This window comes from Rattus norvegicus, chromosome 19 (genome assembly GCF_021556685.1).
Source record: "Rattus norvegicus strain SHRSP/BbbUtx chromosome 19, alternate assembly SHRSP_T2T, whole genome shotgun sequence".
Lineage (NCBI taxonomy): Eukaryota > Metazoa > Chordata > Mammalia > Rodentia > Muridae > Rattus > Rattus norvegicus.
Window position 1 is genome coordinate 21629876 of NC_141552.1, and position 14832 is coordinate 21644707.

Below are 14832 nucleotides of genomic sequence, written 5' to 3' on the forward strand. Positions count from 1 at the left end.
GAAACCAAAAGGCTTTCACATGGGGCCTGCCATCCACTGGTCAGCACTCCCATCATCACAGCCACAGGGAGACACTGGGGAATTTTTCCCACTGTCTCTCTTTGGGATGCAGTCCACCCCATGATTCTATGTGAGGAATGCCCCAAAGGTTGCATCATGTGAGGGACCTAGATAGTTCCAGGATTGGGAGAATTCAGGAGTTTATAATTAGGGATGATCTACAGCTATGGCAAAGCCTTTTCCCTCCACATGGCAGCCCCAGGTTTGGCCCCAATTGTAAAAATAAAATCCCCCCAAAATAATGCCAACAAAATATCACGAAGCCTAAACGTCTGACCAGTCTCCTCAAAAGTGCACAGGAACCTGACTCCACATTTAGGACCCACTATGGCCTCTGTGACCTGTGAGAAGGAATCTAATATGGGAATTAGTACAGTATGACTTATCCTTATGGATATCTTTGGTGACAATCACCACCTGACCCCTGAAAACCCATCTACCTGGGAGGCTCAGCACTCATGTCACCAAAAAAGCCCAGATCCTAGGGCCAGCATGGGCAGGAGGTGAAGAAAGTTTGTCTCTCGGGAACATCAGTTGCTGCTCCTGGCCTGACTCTATCCTCAGGAGACAATGTCACCCCAGAAAGTGTGGGTGTCAATGGCTCTTCCCAGGCCAAGACTGGGATACTGCTTAAGTTCCGCAATGCACAGCAGTGCTCACTCTAGAGCTAAATGTTCTACAGCTGAAAGGGGTGGGTGCTCTGTTGGCCACGCCCCTCCCCAGCAGTGTTTAGTGCACTCTGAGTGGAGTTTCAAATGAGAGGGACTTCTTGAGGCTACTCCTGTGGAGAATGGCAGATTCATCAGAACACGGAACAGGGTGAGTTCAGAGCACACCTGGGAGGAATTTAGGGGTGTCAAGCCATGACTAAGACCAGATCCTGGGCTGACAGGCAGTTGAGCTGGAGAACTGGCATCCAAAGAGTGACTGCCTGAATTCCTCTTAGACCAAAAGCCCTGGATCTGAGCTACTTTGCTGCATTCTCCTGAGCAGGGTCCCAGACGCAGCTCAGAATCGGGGTTGTGCATGGACTTTGGTGCTGGCAGCAGGTGGCTTAGCCACAAAGTGCCCAGCTTTCCCATCTGTGCCCACTCAAACTCCTCTGTCTCATTTTAGGTGTGTTTGGTATAGTTTTAGACAGGGTATCTTGTAGCAGCACAAACCTGCTTTAACCAACACTGTAAGGTAAAAGCAACCCTGAATTCAAGATCCTCCAACCCCTCTGTCCCAAGTCCTGCAATTAAGACCTCCAGCTGTCACCATTTTACTTCAGCATAGGATACATCTGTGTTAGAGTGAGCTTTGGAAATACTGGAGTTCCTTAGAATTCAGGTTTTCTTAATTCTTGACAGGAGTTTTGTGATGATGCTGATGAGAGAGTCATGAGTTAACACTGGGAGAGGTAACAGTCATGGCAGCCCTGAGTGCACAGTGAAAGTCAAGACAGAAGCCTGCTGATTAGCACCTGAGTGAAAGTGGGAGGATTCAGAGTTCAAGAACAGACTCAGTTACATACCTAAGACCATATTGCAACAATTTGTTTCATTTTTGGCTTGTTTTCTTTGAGACAAGGTGTTAATATATAGCCCTGGCTGTCCTGGAACTCACAATGCCTCTACCTCCCAATGGATTGAGTTAAAGGCATGTGCCAACATGCACTGCCACTAAATAATTTTTAATTAAACTTTCGGGCAAAATCCAGTAATCCCAGTGCTTAAGAGGCCAAGGCAGGGAGACATCTGGTTTCCTGACAAGTCTGGTCTACAGAGAGCATATCAGAACTGCCAGGGCCGAACAGAGAAACCCTGTCTCAAAAAATAAACAACAAAATGTGTTTTTTTTTTTTTAAAGAAAAGAGGACGGGGGTGTGGGGGTTGGGGATTTAGCTCAGTGGTAGAGCGCTTGCCTAGGAAGCACAAGGCCCTGGGTTCGGTCCCCAGCTCCGGAAAAAAAAAAAAAAAAAGAACCAAAAAAAAAAAAATAGGAACGAATTGTCAGAGAATTAGAGGAAGAGATCCAAAAGATATTGGGCAGTTCAGAGTCTAGCTTCTGAGATGAAACTGGACACCATGGGGTTAGGGTGAGGATTCTCATCTTGGACTGGGAGACAGAGGGTGGCTTCAGGGATGGAAGGCTCAGTCAGTCATTAGTCAGGATTCTCAATCAAGAGGATGTTGTAAGATCCAAAATGTGTGAGCAGTGTTCTGCATGAGACTAGAAGAACCCGCCTACCCATACAAAACAGCCAATGAAGAGTAATCACAAGCATACGTCTGGAGGTCCACAAGAGGTTAATGTCCACCTTAGTGTGGATTAGTCAGAGCACAGGTGGAGAGGAGTAGAAGAGCTGATGGTGGCTGAGGCAGGAGAGGAGTTCAGGTGTGAATTTGAGCCAGTAAAACGGAGCTTGGGGGTCGGGCAGAGCAATGAGAGGTCTAACAGCATAGCTGTTGATATCCTTCAGATTAATTTGTCTTAAGAGCCTCATTCCATAGCCAAGGACAGGAATAGATCTGACTATTGAGTGGCTGGGCTCACATAGCCCAACAGATTTGGCCTTGCCTCTGTGGGATTCCAAGTCTCTCCCTTTAGACACAGCCATGGTGAAGGTGTAGCAATGAAGGTGCAGATGGCTTTGCAATGCTTGGCTTATGGTGTTGAGTACTTCATGCTCCACAGAGCTAGGGAATGTCCTAGAAGCCAGGGAGGCTGAGCCATGAGGAAGACAGGTCTCTCGGAGAGAGAAATGATAACCAAAGTCACTAAGAACTTCCTGAATCACAGTTTCTGTTAACCATATATTTTATTTACTTATTTTATGTGCCTGACTGTTTCACCTAATAAATGCTTGTGCACCATGTGGTATGTGTGGTGCCCGTGAAGTCCAGACTGATTCCCTAGAATTGCAATTACAGGTTAATAGGAGCAACCATGTGGACACTGGGAACTGAACCTTGGTCTTCTGCTCTTAGCCACTAAACCAACCATCTCTTCAGCACCACCCCCCAATTGTATAGTCATTAAGATTTAACCATTTGGCCTTCAGTATTTGAATTAATACAGATGTGACAAGAGTTATAGTTAACATGGTGGTTCAGGTATAGACAGGCAGGCATCTCATTGTATACAAAATATGAATCCTTCCTTCCTTCCTTTCTTTCTTTCACTTCTTTCTTCCTTTCTTTCTTTTCTTTCTTTCTTTCTTTCTTTCTTTCTTTCTTTCTTTCTCTTTTTGTTTTACTCTTGGAGACAGTGTTGTTTTTTGTGTAGCTGACCTGGAATTAGCTCTGTAGAGGAAGCTGGCCTAGAATTCAGAAATCTGTCTGCCTCTGTCTCCCAAGTGTTAGGATCAAAGGCCTGTGCCACCACCACCACACATCCTTCTGTTTAAAGGAAAAATGTAGTCTTACAGGGCAGCATGAGTTTAGCCCCGATATAGAAATTTTCCTAGGCCTCAGGAGCTCTAGAGTTCATGAAGGATTTGCTGCCTTCCCCTTTAGCCCTGGCTAACTATGAGAGCTCCACACACATGGGTGTTTGCTTCATTAGAGTCTGGAGGATGAGGGTCACAGGCTGAGGTAACTGTGTAGAGCAAAGGATGCCTGGTGAAGGTCAAGTGGGTAAAATGCTGAAATGCTAAGGGAAGAGGCCTATGGTTGGCGCTTCCTACACCTGAGACTTCCAACCCAGAAAAGCAGGGGGTAGAGAGTGAGGATGCAGAGTGCACACAGGTCAGGAAAAGGCCATGTTCCTGAAGCCTCCATGAGTGGTGGACAGGCTCTGGGGCACCATGAGGGACATCAGGAGCTTCTGCACTTTGTAGAATAACAGGGTTCCATGTTACCTCACATGCCCACGTTTTGCCCCCTGCTACAGGGAGAAGCCAACACCAGAGTCTTCCAGCTCCCAGCCCTGCTTTTGCCATGTAGGTTTATCCAGAAAGAGCTTGGAAGTCCCTGGACCTAGAGTCTCAGGTGGTTGTGAGCCAACTGACCCGGGTGCTGGAGACTGAACCCAAGTCTTCTGCAAGAGCAGCAAAGACCTGTGCACTGCCTGGCCCAGCCAGGGCTGTGAAATGGTGTTTATTTTCATGCTGAACAAGCCCAACAACAGTTTAGGTCCCTAGAAGCCACATAAACCTGGATGCAGTAGTGTCTGTCATCCAGCACTTCCCACAGGGAGATAGGAGCCTAAAGTGGACAGTCTCCAGGATTAGGGGGAAGGGCTAGCCTAGCATACACAGCCATGGAGGAGAGGTAGAAGGTGAGGACCTGTGCTCAGGTTGTCCCTGACCTTTACACAGGCACACACACACCTGTACTCACAGAAACGCTATACATACATACGTGAAAAAGGAAATAAAAACAAACAACATTGAAAATACAATATACTGGGGCTGGAGGGAAGGCTCAGTGGTTAAGACCACTGACTGCTCTTCCAGAGGATCTGAGTTCAATCCCCAGCAACCACACATTGTGTCTCATAACCATTTCTACTCTCATATACTACCCTTTACTGTTGTGTCTGAAAACAGGGACAGCGTACTCAGATGGACAAAATAAATAGTTTTTTAAAATCCTTTTCTTAAAAAAAAAAAAAAACTCTTCTGTGACACATGCTCATTGTGTGATTCCAAATGTTGCTAAGTCAGTAAAGTCCTATTGCTACATGGTCACCAGTTGTGTCAGTCTTGGTAGTAGAGTGGCACAGTTGAAAAGTTGCTGGTCACAGTGACCAGGCAGCCTAGAAAGCTAACCATGTGCAGAGAAGGCTGTGCTGTGTCCTAGTCCTCTACCACACACTGCCCCTCATCCCTACGTACAGAGCAAAAAGAACAGATGAGGAATGTTCCAGGTCTCTTTCCTCTTTGATTGCCTTACTAACCTAGCCCTGTGCTACATGTAACCTTGTCACATCATCTGTCCCATTCCTAAGCCCTCATAACTGTCAGATAAGATAGGGATCTTGCTTTGGGGGGAAGCTCTGGTCCCTCTCTGTCCTAAGAGGCTCTGAGCCACCGCTGAAAGAGAGTCATCTGAGGATTGAGGGACGTCCATAGCCAGTGCTCTGACTTCCAGGAAGGTTTGAGGAAGGTGGTCCTCTTCTTGTGGTGCCTCTAGTAGGAACAGCCCACACTTGGGCCCAGCTCCCACTGTCAGAAAAAGGTGGGTGGCTCTGGTCTTTGCACAGCTCTCCAGCTGAATGAACAGTGCATCTGTCCTCTCTCTCTTGCAGGAAGTCTCCAGTCTCTGGTGCAGGTGCTGTTCCCAAGACAAAGGAAAGGAAAGTGCTAAGTGAGTGTTCCCGGGATCCTTTAATACATTGTATGCATTGTCTTCATTAATGTTTCTGTTTAATTTTTTATTCCATGTGTATTGATCTCCTTGTAGGGGTGTGCATGCCAATGCATGAGTGTTGAAGGTAGAGGAAAATCCATGGGAGTCACTTTCCTACCGTGCGGGGTCCCAGGCTCTGCTCTGCGTCATTGAGCTTCTTTACAAAGAGCTTTCATGCTGAATTTCTTGCTGGCTCTGATTTCAGGGAGAGCATCTCATAGAGCCCAGCCCAGACTGGCCAGTAAACTACTGATCATCCTACCTCATGCATTGCCATCTACTTCATGAAAGGTTGACTTATTGACATGAGGAACTGGGGATGGGCAGAGGTGCATGACGGAAGCTATCTCTGCTCAGTGACATGCCTTTGGGGACAGATAGTTTTCATCACTGAGGTGTCATTTGAGTGCAGTGCTCCTCTGGAGAGAAGGAGTTTCTTTTGCCAGGGCATCAAGACAGGACCTGAAGGTGGAGTTCTGGAGGCCAGGCCTGCATTCCTCTTCAGAAGCTGCAGTCCCCACTCAGGACAGTGCTTTAGCACAGGGTCACATATCCAGTTCTACCCTGAGACCTGCTGAGTCACATGCAGTTTGTGCTGGGAAGCAAACTGGGGTCTCCTGCAAGGGCAGTGAGTGCCTCTCAACCACTTACTCATGCTTTCCTTAATTGTACACTCGAAGTGGGGTGGGCATGACATATGTAGGGGTCAAACACAAATCAAGGGAGTTTTTTCTCTTTTTGTATCAGAGAGGGCCTGAGGATCAAACTCAAGCCCTCAGGATTGACAGTGATGCCTGGACCTGGTGCGTTCAGGGTAGGGGATGAGGGTTTAGTCCTAGGGATGGAGCCCAGGACCTCACATACGCTAGGCAAGTGCCTAATCACTGAGCTACATCCCCAGCAGATGTTGGTTGCAAGAGAACTTGGGCCCTCACCATGCCAAAGGAGCACTCTATCAATTAGTGGCCCCAGCCTGGTAGTCTTGTTTGTAACCTCTGCTGTGTTTGCATGCTGCCTGAGCTTATTAATATATCCACATCCTCAGGGTGACATAAACTTCATGGAGACTCCCACTGTCAGATACCTGAAGACAGGTTTCAAAGAGAACAGGTAACCAATGCAGAAGTCTCACAGTGTTCGTGTGAAGTACATGGAATATAAGTCCTAGATGACAGAATGCTCAGAACACTGGTGTCCCCACTGTTGGAAGTAACCAGGACCACAGATCCCAGTCTTTCATCACACTTGAAGACTCCTAGCTGGCATGGTGGCACATACTTCTCATCCCAGCACTTGGGACACTTAGTCAGGAGAATCTCCTGAGAACAGGAGTAGGAGGACAGCCTGGCCAACCCATCAGGTGTTACCTGCAGGTCTAGTTCCAGACATATTCCTAGCATGCAGTCATCCCCAGCCATGCAGGGAAAGCATCATGGCACACCAGGAAGCCAGTGAGGCCCATGTTGCTTGACTGGGCAGCTACTTGTTAGCCATAAGGACTAGGGCTCAGAGTGCCCAGAGGCTGTGAGACTGAGGGTTTCAAGGACCCAGCAGCAGGCCAGATGGTCTCAGCCTGGACTCGATACTGAAGAAGGAAGGAGCCCTGAGTCCTGGGCCAAAGCTGTTAGTAGCCCCATGACCTGGGCTGCTGGTGGCTGCTGGGGTCAGGAGCAGTGTCTTGGTGGGTCCTGCTGTGGTGAGAGAGAGCAGCAGAACTTCTGGAGGACAGAGAGGGAGCAAAATAGAATGGGAAACCAGTATAGAGATCTCAGAGTGTTTGTGTGAAGCAGAGCTAGGAAGTGGGTTGCTGTGGCAGGGGAGCAGCAGGCTGTGCCTGTAGAAATGAGTCAGCCCAAGGGCAGAGTTGTCAGAGCCCAGCAGCATGGGGTGGGAGAGTATCTCAGGGGAGGGGCTCCTGTCCCTCCAGAACAGTCTCCATCAGAGACTGAAGGGCTGGGCCTGAGAGGTGAGGGGAATTAGGGATGAGGGAGAGACTGGAGAGATGTGGGAAAAGAATGCACCTAGGAGTGAAGCAGGGCCCCCAATGTGGGATGGCTGAGGCCCGACAGAGTTGGATGTTGCTGATCCTACATTAGGCCAGGCCAGAGGGCCCAAGCTCCAGCAGCCAGAAAGGAAGCCAAAGTGTCTGAGGAGGCCTGCATCAGATTGAGTCTCATGAGGGTCCCACCAATGGCCAAGGCAGGATTTGTTGAAAGCAAGGTTGTGGGTATAATTGTTCTCACCTCGGAAGGGAATAAGTGGCCATGGCTCTCACAGGTACTGACAGTGCAGGGACAGGAGACCTATGGACTGACCTTACTGCCACAGGGCGGCTGAAGGCTCTTGTTGCCTTCAGTTAGTTGTTGTATTAACCTGGTAGCTTCATTTCTTGAGAAGCTTGGGTGGATGAGGTGTAGAGGAACAAGGTCCAGCTAAGAGGAGGAATCCAGAGTGTTCCATGGTTGGCAAACAGGTTCTGAGGTCTGGCCTGTGCACTCAGGCCAGTGTATCTGTTTGTCTTAGCTGCAGGCTCAAGAGGGTTGAATTGACCCAGGATCAAACACCACATGTGCCCTGTGTTTTCCAAGCTTTCTCATGGTTGCAAGCGCTGGGCGAACTCACATAAATTTTTCCATCATTCCCTGAGCTCTAGGTGACTTGGATGGATCATGGAGATCTCTCTAAGCCTATGCCAGCACAGCAGTGACATCATGGCAGTGTCCTCTAGGGTTCCAGGACTGGATCTTTTTTTTTCTTTCTCTGCTGATATAAGGAATAAGACATCCTATAAAACAAGGCCAAGCTTTCCTAGAGTTGAAGCCCAGAACACACAAGACTCCCCCAGGGATGGGCCCATCCAAGAAGGTGTGGGATGTTTTGTGGCTTAGGTTGTTTCACGGTGAGTGAGAAGTGTCTAAGATGCACACATGTAGCTGCTTGGGAGCTGGGGAGGTCATAGGACCCCCTAGATCTGATTCTGCAGATGACTGTGAACATCCATGTGCTGGGATCTGAACTCTGGTCCTCAATCACTGAGCCATCCCACTGGCCCCTGGCTTTCCCTTCCTAGAATGTTTCTGTATTTCCTCCTACTTTATGCCTTGTTGCTGGCTCCTAGCTCAATGGCCTATATACAAGAAGAATTCTATAAATGTCTTATAAACACTAAGTATCCTGTGAAGGGTACTAGTGCCCTGTTCATAACAGGAAGGCTGAGGAATCCAGTCTGCAACAAAGAGAAGGCCGGGTGCTTTTCCGGTCATTCAGCATGAAGGGCCAGTCATGTTTCATTGTAGCGTCCTGGTTATGCTATGGGTCTTCCTGGTGCAGCAGTCCTGCTCTGTGACAAACGATGTGTCTCCTGCAGGAGGAAGAGTGGTCGAGTTACAGTACCTGCAATATGACAAGAAAACGAAAAAGGTGATGAAGTCCTTGACTCCCAGAACCACAGGAAGTGGGTGAGGTGGAGGGCAAGTAGGGAGACAGCTGAATCCTGAAGGACACTGTTGGGACCTTTGCCAGGTGACTCTGTGACATCCAGACTTGGACACAGGGATGAGTCTGGGTATCTAACATCAGCATATGTCAGTCTCCATGGTCTACGGCCCCTGCACCTCCTCACTGCTCCTCTGGCTTTGGGGACCTCAATTTTGCCAAGCCTTTTCTTCAGGACCATCCCCTGGATCATCCAGGTGGCTCCTAAGAGACAGGCACTGACAGCAGACATTTGGTATGGATCACAGGCGAAATTGTCATGTGGCTTTGTGCCAAACTACCCAGAATGCTGTGAAAGGCCCCACTTTGGTGGTGTTCACTTCTGGAATATCCTGTGTGATGTTTTCAGCTGTGAATAACAAGGCTAGCAGTTCCTACTGCTGCCCACACAGGCCTCCAGCACCCTGAAAGCTGCAGTGCTCACCTAGAAGGGAAGCACATACAGGACAGGGAGAGCCCTGAGGAGCTCAGTCAGCTTCAGGGTCATCCCTGCAGGGACACCTCAGCCCTGCAGTGTGTGGTCACCTCTGCAGTGACATCTCACCCCTGCAGTGTGTGGTCATCCCTGGGGTGATGCCTCACCCCTGCATTATGTGGTCATCCCTGCAGTGACACCTCACCCCTGCAGTGTATGGTCATCCCCTGAGTGATGCCTCACCCCTGCACTGTGCGGTCATCCCTGCAGTGATGCCTCACCCCTGCAGTGCAGACCTTTGGGCCTGTGGCCTTCAGGTTCCGGATTATCTGTTAAACTCAGTTCATAATCAGAATGTTTTGTGTTCAGCCTCTGCCTGGACTGTACTCCAAGAAGAGTTCAAGGGTTTCTGTGGCAACATCTAGCGACCAAGCCTTAGCAGAAGGATTCTCACATCACCCTGCAGGCAGATTCCCATAGTCATCCCTAGACCATTTAAGCTGCTGCTGAAGGTGCCTTGAAGGCATAGCCACAGCGACCCTGTGTGTTAAGGGGTGATGTTTTCATTCAGGAACCCTGATGCAGAGTCTTCTCCTAACCCAGCAGGTGGTCCCTGCATCAGGCTGGAGTTTTGAGTTTCTGTGTTGTCCTGATAACACCTGCTGTTTCCTCCTGGGGCAGAATAGATCTCAGAAGGTCTGGGCCAGTCTCACTGGTTGAGGATTCTTGCAAGGCCTCATCTCCAATTCCTGAGGGAAGGTGTAGGTTAGGAGAACGCCTGGATTTGAAATTCAGTGTTTTCAGATTTCAGGATTGGATAAGGGGAACTCAGCATGTGCATGTGTCCATGTGTCTGTATGCATGCACATGCAGGCCAGGGATGGACACCAGCAACCTTCCTCAGTCACCCTATGCCTCTCACACAAAGGAGCTCTCACACAGAAGCTGTGGCTCACAGATGAGGTTGCTCAGGCTTAGAGTCCCAGAGATTCTTCTGCTGTGCTTCAAAACTTTGAGAGAGAGAGAGAGAGAGAGAGAGAGAGAGAGAGAGAGAGAGAGAGAGAGAGAGAGATTCTACCAGCTTGTACAACCACGCATGCACATATGGATGCCAGAGGGAAATATCTGGTGTCTTCCTTTCGAACAGGGTCCTAATGAACTATCAGGTCTCTATATCTTAATATCTAGCAGGGGTCCCAGCGTGAGCATAGCCAGGGCATACGCATGCTTGGCTGTCAGGCAGGCAAGAGGCAGAGATCTTGTTCTATTTTTCATGGTTAATGCTCTTAGTGCCCTTGAGGGCCTGGCTGACACCTGCCTGGAGACTGCTGGATCTGATGCTGGCCTAGACAGCCAGGGCTATTGATGATGGATGTCCAAAGTGGCCCTCATTCTTGGCAAACTTCTCTCTTCTAGTCTAAATGTGCTTGGGTGTTTAATGCAAGGACTGGGTTGTAGTTTTCCTCTTCCATCCTGCTGCCTCCTTGTTTTCTCCAGCGGGTCACCTGCCCTAGTGAGGAAAGAGAAGTGTGTGAACCACAGCACCACCCTCCCATGCTTCTGCTTGCTGGTCTGTGGTATCTGTTGATGGAGAACCATTCCTGTGGCGGTCGGTCCACTTGCTGTTTGTGAGTTTTGAGGATTTACGCCAGTGTAGTAATGTGCATAGTCATCCTGGGAAACACCACAGGAAGTTGGTCCCCAGGTTTCAGCACACAGAAGCACAGGCCAGAAGAGATGCCCAGGTGTTGAAGGAGGTCCGGTAGATGTGATGTTAGTTTCCTGTGTCTGATGCATGATTGTCCCTTGCTTAATAAAATGTATACACAAAAATCTTTAAGTGTCCCACTGACCTCTGAGAAAGAACATCAATGGGAAGATGGCTTTGAACTCTTAACTCCCTGTTCCTGTCCTCATAACAGGTTTCTGTAGCAACCAAAGGAGAGAAGCCACCTGAGGGAAGGAGTCCAAGACAGTGCCTAGGAGCAGAAGTAGGGTCTGGCTGTAGAGGGGACAAGTGGCTGGGTATAGGGACTCTAGGATCAGAAAAGAGGTTGCCTGGCATCTCCCACAGCAATGAAGACAGTCACGCATAGTCATGCTCAAAGGCCAGTCTGATCCAGACTGTCCCTCATTTCCCAGGCGATTATAGATGGTGTCAGGTAGCAGTTGAAAACTGGCCATCAGGACATGATTCAAGTGTTTATTAAGGTATCATGGCATCAAGGGTATATGAGGACATAGCCATATGTACACAGAACGAATTGCAGATCCAGAGAGCAGGGAGGGAATAGCCAGGAGCTCCTGCTTGCTGCTGCCTTAGGGGTTCTACAGAAATCCCAGTGGCACTTGGGAAGTGGAGGCCATATCAATTAGGGATTGTGGCCACATGGGGAGATTGAGGCCAGCCATGTGCTGTGGCATCAGAACACTGACCAGCGATGACAAAATGGAACATAAAACACTGGTTGCTCAGCTTTGATACTGCTGACTGCTGACGTGGCCAGGGGCCATCTGGTTCACCAAGGCTCAGCCAACAGTTGTCTCTCCACTCACCAAAAGTCAAAGAGTGGCCCAGCTCCACAACCAAATGTGTGCCCACATTGCAATGGCTCCGGTACTGTTTCACCTCAGCTGCGGAGATCTCAGGATCCATGAGTGTCCAGCACGCACACACCCGAAAGAGACAGTCTTAGGGGTCTTAGGCAGCACTGAGGGTGGTGAGCCTCTGCCTCACGGCTCAATGGCCCTGACCTTGGCATTGTTTGGGCACAAGAGAGCAAAGTGCTGGGGACAGACAACCTGCAGTCTACCATGCTGGAAGGGCATGACTAACACTGATTGATCACATCCATGTGACTACTGAAGCTTTTCCTGCTCTCTGTAGTGGTGACCTTACAGAAACCATGCACACCCGGGTTAGACTGTATTAAAGTAGCCACCATTTCAGGGTTCCCTGCAAGGTACCATGGGACAGTAGTAGCATGAGTCTGCATGCACCTCGACACATTTCACTAGGGACTACACACACACACACACACACACACACACACACACACACACACACACACACTTTACTGACATGGTGCACATTCTTTGCACACAGAAGAAAGTGAGTAGTAGTGAAAACACACCAATCATGGAATTGATGGAGGGAGCTGTGGGGAAGCAGGGGTTTAGAGTTACTTAAAGGCCCTATGCAGGCTCTCCTTTTGTTGGAGGAGAAACTTCAAGTGCAATGTGGTTCTTTATTTTCTTTCTCTAAAGCACAGAGGGCTAGGGTGGATCACAGAGCTTTGAGTATGTTCAGCAAGTACAGTCATGCAGAATTAAATCCTAGGACAGGAACCCTATTAATCTTCTACAGAATTATAGAGCAGCCTGGATGAAGACTCTCAGCTGAAAATGTGGACATCTCAAGACAGGTACTGGACAATGGCTGTCAGACTTGACTGAAGACTGGAAATGTTTTGCTATCTCACAGGAAAAGAAGGCCCCTCCCACTATACTGTATTCTAAGGACAGTTTATTCAGGTTAGGATGACATGAACTATTGTCTCATGTGACAGATGTCAGCACAAAATATCCAAGGTATTGGACAAAGCACACAGTGTCATGTAGACATAAATCATGAGTTTGTGTAGCAAGACCTCTTCCAGGTTCTTAGATAGTAATGGAGAACCTCAAATACGGTAGTGATGTGATAGTGTGCGGTGAATCTAGTGACAACTAGTTTCTATTGTGACACAGATGACTCTTTTTGTGTCATGGTCAGCTTATAATGAATGACTAGACCTAAGCATAAGAATAACCAAATACCACATTGCTTCTCTAGCTGCTGAGCTTTTAAAAGCCCTGGCGTGACAGCAAGCTTTTGTGGACATACTGGATTGGTTCCTCTGTACTTTAACTCTCTGAGTCACCTCCACTCTCAGCAAGTTAGATCAATTCCACAAATTGGAAATCAGTCACCTGGAAAAAATACATTCTCAATACGATCCCAGATTGGCCATGGAAAAAGGGTAGCTTGAACTGTCCCACCTAGGTTCTGGGCTTGCACAGGCCAGCTCTCCAAAAGAAACCTGTGTTCACAGCTGCAGGCTACATTCACTATGGATGCTCTGGAGGTTCCTTCCTAAAATGCTTAGATTAAAATAATTTTCTTGCTAACAGTCAAAAAACTGATTATGCCAATCTTGCCTACAAGAAGCTAGTTTCTATTCTGTATTTTATCAGATGTGCACAATACATGTAGTCATCACTGATAATAGGTGAAAGTTCTGCTCTAATATGGAAACTAAGTGATGCTGGAGGATGATCCTGACCCACAATGAGCAGTTGGGACACCAGAGCCCTGTAGGGATGCCTGGCAATCTAACACGGTGAGCACGCACGGCTCAGTAAGTTCCCTGTGAACACACATCTCCTGAGATCTCTCTATTTAATTGGAGGTGATCCTGTCCACCTAATACAGCACCTCATGTGGAATAACAAAAGCCACCTGCAGGAGCTGTGGTGATGACTCACAGGTTAGAGCATCTTCTTCTCTCTCAGAAGAACCACATGGACCCTAACAATTGGGTAAAGCATGTCAGTGATTACATCACAAAGTGTGTGTCGGAGACACAGCCACATTATCCTCACAAAAGATACTATCACACTGGGTACCCTTGGTGACTTTGAATTCACTTATTAGCCCAGGCTCCATGGAACATGCAGAGATCCATCTGTTGCTGTCAGTTCTAGGTCCACAGGAGGGGACAGAACCCTTGAGTAAGAATGATGGTCTTAAGAGTCAAGAGATAGAATTCAATTTTTATTCATAACATATACATTTTTACAACACAACAGGATTAAAATGAATAAAAATATTTAAAAATATTTGAAACATACCTCAGTATGTACATAGTAACAAGAACATATAAATATGAAACAACAAAAAGAAAACTTCAATTAAAATCATAACAAAAATATTTCTAAAAGCATATTCTTAATGAACATTTAGAAGCACAGACGTATTGCTGTTCCTCCTCTAGCACACATAATGAAAGGCGGTCCCCCAGTTGTCTCTCAAGTGCTGTTTTCTGAGAAGAAAGTAAGACCTCAATCAGTCAGGCTGGCTTAGTGGTATATAAACTTAGGGTCTCTAAGAAATGACAAATTAACTCTGAGGAAGAATACTCATCCAAAAAATGTTGTTACCATTCAGGATGTTTGTCATCAGGGACTCCTGAGAAAGCAACTTATTCTTCAGGAAGCTCTCTTACTGGGATGTGTCCAATTCCAGCTCTCTTGCACTTTCTGAGACCTGGGAGAGGAAGGCAGTTATTCAGACACTGATTTGGTGGGGAAATGCAAGCCACCTGTCAGAATGCTGCCTTCTACCACCTCAGTTCTATTGGACAGTTGAGATGGACCTTTTAACTGATATCATTGTTGCTAACTCTGTGGGCAGGGCAAAATCTCCAGAGAGCATCACAGTAATGTGGGCTGCCAATATGGGACCCAGACTTATACCAGTGCAAA

At 47.8% G+C, this 14832-nt stretch overlaps 1 protein-coding gene across 3 annotated transcripts in view; it reads right to left on the minus strand.

Moving 5' to 3' along the window:
- The window catches only part of LOC147999092 (uncharacterized), a 127081-nt gene that overhangs the window by 34261 nt on the left and 77988 nt on the right, over positions 1–14832 (minus strand). For 2 of the 3 annotated variants that reach the window (XM_087596090.1, XM_087596091.1), the window contains exon 8: positions 14509–14614. In XM_087596090.1, the coding sequence (XP_087452216.1) occupies positions 14550–14614 (65 nt within the window). In that variant the 3' untranslated portion in view covers positions 14509–14549. Of the gene's footprint in view, positions 1–14110; positions 14391–14508; positions 14615–14832 lie in introns of those variants that run through there. The other variant, XM_087596089.1, reaches the window with a different exon arrangement.